This window comes from Halyomorpha halys, unplaced genomic scaffold (assembly GCF_000696795.3).
Source record: "Halyomorpha halys isolate HHAL.00 unplaced genomic scaffold, Hhal_1.1 Scaffold366.1, whole genome shotgun sequence".
NCBI lineage: Eukaryota > Metazoa > Arthropoda > Insecta > Hemiptera > Pentatomidae > Halyomorpha > Halyomorpha halys.
In genome coordinates, this window is record NW_027107323.1 from 768,191 (window position 1) to 778,037 (window position 9,847).

Here is a 9,847-nt window from a genome sequence, read left to right on the forward strand (position 1 = left end):
AGCATTGTAGGGGAAGGGAGAAGGAGGGAAGTTGTTACATATTCCAGCTCATAGCACTATTTATATATCCTGTTTAAACAAACTACTAGACACTACTACACTGACTAGACCAATATAAGTGTTTAAAAATTAGAAAAAAGGAAAAAAAAACTTACCTTTCATACAATGTCCATGCACTTTGTCCGTTTTAAAAAAAATAATTCCGTAATCTATAATTTCATAGATTTCATTGTTTTTTTTTTCAAATCCTCTTTATTTTTATATATATTTACAAATACAAATATATAATACAATACATATACACACACACACACACACATATATATATATATATATACAAATTTACATAGAGTTCATTGTTTTAGTAGTTGGACATTTTTATATTTACTTTTTCAAAGATACAAATAAAATAATAGAATTCAAATAAGAGAAGAGGAGACTTTAAGATAGTTAAATCAAGCAATATTAAAAAAAAACACCTGAAATTAGAAAACGGTATGAAAACCGCCACTCACACCCTCCGTAGTAGCCTTAGCTATCTGACTTTTGAAACCGACAATTATGGCTAGTAAGTTGGTTGATGTACGACAACCAACTTACTAGCTGTAATTGTTGGTTTGAAAAGTCAGATAGCTAAGGCTACTACGGAGGGCGGGAGTGGTGGTTTTCATGACGTTTTCTAATTTCAGGTGTTCACAATCTGAGAGAGAGGAGAACATAATACTTTTTTTTTATAATTTATTTATTTTTATTTACAACTGTACACATATATACACACCAAATAAATTTGCTTTTAATAATAAACTAACTAATTAAATAAAAAAACTTTTATTTTGTAATCAACTGTTTTAGACAAGATTTCTGAAATATTTTAATGGCTACTATCTGGATTAAAAAAATAGTCAATGAACGAAATTGGGTAGCTGAATATGAAATATGGAACTTCAAATCCGAGTGGTTCTTTTTTTTTTTTTTTTTTTTTAAATAATTTATTTATTGATATTTACTACTGTATACATATATACACATCAAGTAAATTTGCTGTAAGTGATATTATGATATGATAAAAACATGTGGAGAATCTACCCATTGATAGAACTCCAAAAACATTTCTAAAGGAGAAGATCTCGAGGCCATCTTCTTTTCAGACGTCTAGGAGGATTATTAGGTAGTGAAGGAGAAGCCAGGTTAGAAACGAGTTGGTTTGGGTGGTTGGAAAGTTTATTATGGAAGGATTGGTATCTGGTTCTGGCCAAATAGGGAACATTGAGGTCCGGATGGATGATTTGATTTGTGACAAAGTAAGAAGCATTAAGGATTTTGGACTGTAAGGATTGGATTCGAGAGGCATTAGATGGTTTAGTGGAGCCCCATAGCTCAATTCCGTATGCCCAGATAGGCCTTATAATAGTCATGTAGATCAGTCTTTTGTAATGGATTGGAAGTTTGGACCGTTTGTCTAGTAAATGTTGTAATAGTCGGAATCGACGAGCAGTTTCCTGTCTTTTCAGTCTTGTATGAGGATTCCACGTCAATCGTTTGTCCAGATTGGAACATAATACTAAAAAAAAGTCATCATTCCCCACCCCACTAAGACTCCCCAGGGAGCGACGGTCCTGTATCACTTTTGAAATAATTGCTTAAAACGGGTAGACTTAAGATTAATCGCGCAATATTTAAAAAGCGCCTGAAATTATAAAACAGTGTGAAATGAGTATTTTGAGCTCTTTGTAAGAGAATGGAGTAATTTTTCATAATTTATTAATGAATAGGCAATTTTTTAATTACGAAATCCTACCTTGTCACTCGGCTATACCGGTCTAGCAGTCCCAGAATATCATACAAATAATGTTAGTATACCCTGGTGGCTCGCAGCTGAGCTAAACGTCGAAATGTCGCCTACCTAGAATTGTACCTGGGTATTCACTCCTAAATCAAAATATAATATAGATTTTGCCAGTCAATAGAAATCATGAGATATTCCGAAGTCGAGATAAAGCTGATGAATTATACCGTTTTATTCATATTTTGTCTGTAATATTTTCCGCAAAAGTCATATTTGATTCATAATGAAACGGTTCCGTCTAAACCGGTTTTTACAAAATGCTATAGTTATTACTATTCATCCTTGGTGCATTGTGATGAATCGGAATCGCGGAATCTATATAAACTCTTTCCATTCATCGGTCATTTTCTCGATATCCAAGACCATTTAAAAGTTGTACTTTAGAAACTCCAGGTTCCCAGCACAAATCTATTAATTCGCTAGAAATACTGTCGATTCCGGATGCTTTATAAGATTTTAATTTTCTGATCGACCAATTCTATTTCCTTGTTTCTTTTATTAAGGGTTAAGCGTTCCGATCTAAAAAAAAAATTTCTAAAAAGTTTTCTTTTTTGACTTATTTAATATTTTCGATTATGTTGCTTTTCATTTTTCCTAATTTTTTTTAGAATACTCCATTTTTTTTTTATTTTGCCGTTATAGGAGTACAGATATTAAAATGAACATCCGATTGAGTTTTCAATATAATTCGGTAACGCAATTTTTGATGAGCTTCAGAATGTTTGACCCGATATTATTCAATGATCTGGTAGCGTTAAAATTACAATGTAAGAAAGCTATAGGGAATTAGACAATGGTAAAGACCTTTCTCAATTGTAGAAATCGTGCTCAGTCCCTGGTACGGTAGGATATTCAAAGGCGCTCCGCAAAGCTATACAATGATTAGCTACCCCATAGTTTACCTGAGAATTATTCGCCAACTTTAAACTTTCGAGAAAATATGCGATCACTATTAATATCGATTCCCACAAATATACTTTGGATTTTTAAATGATTTGTCCAGCTTTTAATGGAATGTCTTTACGGTTACTACCATTTTGTATTGTTATCATACATATGCAGAAAAGAGAATACGATGTATATCTGAATTCAATTAGCCCAAACTGTTTATATAAATTTATATCTGTAGAAAACAAGACCTTACACCATTATTTGCATATGGAACTCAAAATCAATAACTTAAATCAAGAAACTTATCTTTTCAATTGTTTGTAGACTGTATAGTTTTGGTATCATTGATATCCTTAAATAAGCAGTGACGTTTTTCCTTTTTCTTTTTTAATTATGACATTAAAATTTTTGTTTTACTTGTATATGATTATGTTTTTACACAAGTTTTGGAGCACGCCGGCAATATTCATAGGTGTCCATTTCGCTAATTATCTTTAATTTTTTAAAAAGTAGATACTGGAAGTACCTAAGAGACGGATAAGTTTATTTCCATATTAGGTATTTTTTAAAAATTAAAATGTCCTTTTACTGTACCTCTCTCAAGATTGTAAGACAAAAAGTACAGCCAAATATTAATAATATGTCAGAAATGATACCATGCATTCTTTGTCGATACCTATCAACAATTTAAAACCCTTAAATACATTTATATTATCATAATATAGGTTAAAAAGGGAAAATAAAATTTCTAAAACTCAAAGTGACAGGATCCAAAAAAATTTATTAAATTTAAAAAACATTTTATTCAACAATGTGATGCAGTAGGGATTAGGTAAATCTCACATATTGATGTATTCCATCATACACTACACAATACTATCTTAAACCTAACATTTGTGGCATTCAATACCAATTATTTATTACTTATATAATATACACTAAAACACATAACTTTGGTATTAGTTACAAACTAATTATTCTAAGTTAAAATATCTACTACATACACTTAATATTGTTTAAATTGCAATAATTCATAAAAATTACAACGTATTTCAATTAACTCTTAAGATGATTCCTAGTATTTCTAAAGATGAAATCATAATATACAATAATTTCTTACACCAACAATTTTACATTAATTTGGGTTTATATTTATTTGATAGAACATGTTTCAATCAGGTAACACGTACAGCATTTACATTGTGTTATTATAAACAACATTCAAATTTAAGCATTATTAACAAAGAAATTTTACTATTATTATATTACACACACGTACTTTGTGTATATACATACTTCTAAATATCTCCACTGTAATGCGTTCATTAAAATAATACTACAAGTTAATGAGGCCGCTCTTAGAGTACACTTTACGATGAGTTATATAAAATCTTAGAAGCGCGAGAGGGGGGAGGGGAGGTAAAATCAGTTTAAACATAGGCATACAATTTTTAATTGTATCTGTTAGCTTTTTCATTCGCTAATTACAGTTTCTATTCACAATTAAAAACTAAGAAATAATGTTTTAAAAATATTTGTTGAATAAAACTGATAGAAATAATTTTTTTTGTTATTTAATATGTCCCATATATAAAGTGCATATGTTTTTCACTTATATAATTTCTTCACTAAGAATAATACGAAGACTATTTTTAACTATTAAACTTTTTTTATACCTTTTATGTAAACAATATAAACATTGTATCCTTGCCTGGTGCTAGTATACTACCACTATAAGCTTCTATATTGTTGATAAATTGAAGATATGATTGGATTTATTTTACAAATATATGAATAAAAGACAATTGAAATTTAATTATTTTGTTATTCCTATTTTAGAAAGGAAAAACTCAATTTTTACCTTCTTAGAAGGGCCAAAATCTATATTTAGACAAATTAAACAAGGTCTCTAAAATCCATACATTACATGAAATGTCCCATAGATCCTTCCATTATTCATGTTTTCTATTTTTAATATGAAATAGAAATTTTTACTATTACAAAAAATTACCGATTAAAAAAAAATTATTTTAGTATAACTTTACAGAATATATATTTTCTGCTTAAAATAAAAAAAATAAGTGGATATACAATATTTCTCCACTCCTTGCGAAATAAACCCGCGTAGGTTTACAATCAATTTGTCGACAATATTTTACATATTATTATCGTTATAAAATTCAAATTTTCCGGGAAATTGAACTAAATAATTACTAGTTGTCAAACAAAATTTAATTGACTACTACTCAAATATACAATATTGAAAAAATATCCGTCATTTTAAAATATAAGCGGAACCCCTCCCCTCCCTTAAAAAAACTACCAGAATATCTGAGGCATGTTCCCTTCTTTCAATGAGCCACAGTGGTGTAAGTCACAAACTACTACCAATCAATCAAAGGCATTATGTTGCTAAAAATATCCATAATTAAAAAAAAAATCAATTTTTCCCCTTAAAAATCTACCAGAGTATTTAAGACATGATGTCTTCTTACAGTGAACTGAGGTGTCGAGAGAAAAAGTTGTGTAAGTCATTCTGTTATTATCAAAACACATTACCTTAAAAAAAAAAATTAATTGATTACTAAGTAGATTGACTTTAAAATGCTTTTAACTGACTAATTTTAGTAGAAGAAAAACTTGGTAGAACTTAATTACCTCAAAATAGTAGGTTTGACGTAAACCAATTTTTAATTTATCGGCTTACTCAATCACTATAATTAGAATGAAAAGTATTTACCACAAATATTTAAGGAATTAAAAAAAATAATTAACATATGATTCATGAAGAACAAGATTTTAATCGGTATCAAGCATAAATTAGTGAGCCCTGTTCCTCGGTACTAAACTGAGGCAACTTTCCTTCCATCAGTAGACTAAGTTTTAAACGGGTGTTGGATGAATTTAATCAACTTGATTATAACTCTAATGTGCTCCAGCGCTAATGATATCAATCTCATAAATTAAAATCTACAATGTAAATAGTTCGTAAAAACGCGTTTCAGCTTGTATAAACAGCTCTCAATATTTTACTTATAGTCATATGTTATTCATCAATATATTTTATTTTTTATTTTTAGAAAGTAAAACAAAACTTGATGTTAATATATATTGTTAATAATATGCAACATATTCACTACCAAACTAAATACAATACCAGCAGCGCGTCACTTCTGTTTGTATTTGAACCACACAAACATAACAATAATTACAGACTCATTAAGCTCGTTGAAAGGTTTAGATTGTATGTACCCAGAGCATCCGAAAATTTCCTGCATCCTTTTTACTTAAATACTTTACACAATATAATATGTACACAGTTACATTTATATGGGTTCCAAGGAATGTAGGAATCGCAGGGAATGAACTAGCCGATCACGCTGCATGAAAAGCACTCGCGCTTCCGGGACGGGGTAAAGCAATTTTAACTCCATCATAAATGAGCAAACCTCTTGGAAAGGAAGTTGAAGATAAATGGCAATCTTTGTGGAATGAAAGCCCAATGAATAAATTAAAATTTATTAAAAAAGATCAAGCCCTAGGGTACCCCCAGTCGCAAATGCCGTAGAGAAGAAGTTGTGCTGACCAGGCTGGGAATAGGTCACACGAGGCTCACCCATTCCTATCTTATTTCAAAAGAAACGCCTCCGAACTGCCAGTATTGCAACAATTATCTGACAATAAGCCATATTTTCCAACAATGCCCATATTGCACACCACACCTCAATAGCTTAGTACTAAACCCAGATATTTCAATAACCCTCAGAGGCGATGATAAAACAATAGAATTAGTGTGTCAGTTTCTAAAATCACAACATTTACTAGCCAAAATATAACATTGAACGGAAGATAAAAACAAAAATAATAATAAATAATCAAATTAAAAAATAAATAAAATTAAACGAATATAAGCAAAATTAAATAAAATATAAATGGCGTTGATGACCAATGAAGTTTGGCGCCACTAAACAGAAACAAACAAACAAAACTTGATGTTGTTAATTGTTTAACATCGTTGTCTACAATAATAAAAATTAAATTGAGAATTAAACTTTTTTTAACCAATCACAAGACTAATTAGTGATTTTACATTTTCCTGCATAGTTTAAAATGAATAAAATTGGTAATTTAAATTTTTTTAAAAGTATATAAAAACACTATTTTAATTTTATTTAAATATTAAATATATAAACTTTATTCTATTCTTATAATTTTTTGTGTATTAGATATTTTAGCCATTTAGAACTTAATCCAATTATTTTGCCAGTTCTTTATCCATTTTTGAAGATGTGCCTGTTTTTAAGAGAACGCATTTTCTCTAAATATTTTTAGTTATATTTTTATTTTACATTATGTAATAATGTGTAAGATAAGTTAAAAACATAACACAGAAATAAAGATAAAAATGCGCAATAACGGAAATAAAAAAACATAAAATTTTGGAATATGATTGTTCTTCATTAAATCAAAATCTTGCATTTTCTTTGGGCTAAAGAACGAATTTTGGTGTGGGGACGTCTTAGGTTCATAATTTTTTACAACACAAATCAGTAGCAGCATTAGGCTTTTCTTTAATTTTTTTCTCTAAATATGAGTACTGATATAGGAAATGAAGATGTGTTACTTCTAGGGGGGGCAACACTATCATTGGAAAACGTTAAGCAAAATTTCCCCCCAAAAAATTGTTAGAATTGCTACAATTCAAACAAAATAGCGATATCTACACAAGACTGTAACCGTTTATTAATAAATAATTATTCTTTAAAATACTTATTTATAAATAAAAATTTTATTCAGGTTTATGCGTTTAATAATTCAATCTTAATGACCGTTTCTTGACCAACAGTTACATATAAGTTGGTGATTTGGTCAGTTTAGCCCTCAACCACCAGTGAAAACCATTGAAAATTCCCGAAAGAACTTTAACTATAGACAAACTATACAATTTTGAGAAAATTCTTAAGATTTATTTCATGTTTATTTAACAGGCTGTTGTGATAAACAAAATTTATATTTGGGTAACATTCTAAAACATGATAACTCTGAACGATATTTTTCAAGTGATGTAATATGAGGGACAGATAATAATAAATTCTGCGAAGTATAATTCAAAGCATATTATTCTATTTTGTGCCGCAGATATTTGAAAAAAAAATAAGAGAAGTGTGTGAAACATGAAGATATTTTACACTTCATTAAGCTTCGAATAATTATGCATTCCAAGAATAAAATATCAAAATATTTAATTTTTTTTTTGTCGTAAAAAAACAAATAGTTATATCATCATTCATCTTGCTTTTATACGGCCACAGCATAAAACAGTACGGAGTGTGATTTTCCTTGATTCACAAGGGGCATATATACTAAATATTAAAAGTTAATATCTAATGCTGAAACTCCAATATATACACAAAGTATTCACAAAAAAAAAAAAAAAAAAAAACATAGACTAGCAAATATGTAAAACATTAAAATAAGATTAAGTAAAGTCACATCACTCATAACCGTTCCTTATTTAAGTTCTCCAATCTCGTTCAACACTTCAAAATGACTTCAGCATCAACAGAATGAAAAATCTGACTAGGGAATGGACCCTGATTTCTTGACTGATGTATAATCGTTAACTACATCAAGAAACTGATTCGACTGTTATTACAGGTAGCTCGTTGTTTTTCAACTTATCCAGCTTTTTCTCTTCGAATAAGAAACGGCCTGTCAAATTCTTTATTTCCTCAGTCTCCTGTTCAAACTTTATCGGTTTGTCACCACTGTTGAGAATTGATTCGTTAATCCATACGATTTTTGATAGATCCTTCCTCTTGTGACTCAATTCACTGTTATTGATTAGTATCTTATTCACACTCCAAATATCCTCCTCGTTTTCTTCTTCCAAAGGAGTCAGAATGTAATTATCCCTTTCTACTCTCAACGGTGTTGGGGTCACTTCTGGTACTTTAGGCTGTGACGATAAACTTCCGTCCATCGGCTCTCCGTTGAGAACAGGTTTCACAGGCTCTTCCTCGTCGTCCTGGAGCATTTCAAGAAGAGAACTTCCGAACTCCTTCAGAGATTCTGTAATGGACGATCTCCTAGAATTCGTATCTGGTTCGGTACCTTGTGCTATCTCCTGCCTCGTTGTCGATTGGTCGGAGATTTCGGGTTGAGTTGATTGGATGTTACCCGGGGCTGGGAGGTTATTGTTTTCTTCTCCCAAGAGGCCAGAGAGAAACTCTTTCTTCCTTCCGGAAATGCTCTCCTTCCCATCATCATTGCCTAGGATGCGGCTCATGATGTACATCTGAAAAAATATTTGCATGTACATATCAGTATTACGTCAAATTTCGAACAGAATAAACACTTTATATAAAAAAAATGCATTAAAAAAAGTTTATGATTATCTACAGATAATTTTTCTTAGTAAAATAAAATACTTAAAATGTCAATACCGAAAAGCTATATGTAGATAGCCTTTGCTTTATTTCATACTAGCCCAAAATTATTTTATAAAGTAAATATTGAATCAAGTCAATAACAAACAAAATAAAATAAAAAACAAAAAAAGACAATAACAAAATTTGAAATTAAGTGATGAATCATTTATTTTTTATGTTTTACTCTCTCTTTGTTTTATTTATTATTGTTGTTATTATGGCTATAAGATCCATCTTATTACAATTACTTTTTTCTCTTAATTGTGGAGTTTTCTATCAAAAGTCATAATATCCAATTTTTGAAAGTAATTATTTAAAAATTATTATAGAAGCATATATTTATAGATAATGACAATTCTTACTAAAAATTTTGATTTCCAATACCAGTTTGTCATGGGGAAATTTAAAGTTTGAAATAAACTGAATTAGTTTTTGTGTAGAATCAGAAATACACATTTCACAAACGGATATATTAACATTAGATATAAGATTCAAGTGTGAAAATTTTCAACAATGTGTTCAAAAAATTGAAGAATATTAGTAAAAAATTCAAAATACATAATTCCTAATTTATTAAATGAAATATAATATTTCTTCTTCTGCATTATACAAACTTTTATGATCTCCGTATTTTTGTTACATTGAAAATTATAAATTTTATATTATATAAACATCTGTG

At 29.5% G+C, this 9,847-nt stretch overlaps 1 protein-coding gene across 2 annotated transcripts in view; it reads right to left on the minus strand.

The window, feature by feature from the left end:
- Positions 1–3,498: 3,498 nt before the first annotated feature.
- LOC106681816 (uncharacterized) overlaps positions 3,499–9,847 on the minus strand; it is a 150,521-nt gene continuing 144,172 nt past the window's right edge. For both annotated transcript variants that reach the window (XM_014422341.2, XM_067045635.1), the window contains one exon: positions 3,499–9,035. In XM_014422341.2, coding sequence (XP_014277827.1) covers positions 8,367–9,035 — 669 coding nt within the window. In that variant the 3' untranslated portion in view covers positions 3,499–8,366. The remainder of the gene's footprint in view (positions 9,036–9,847) is intronic.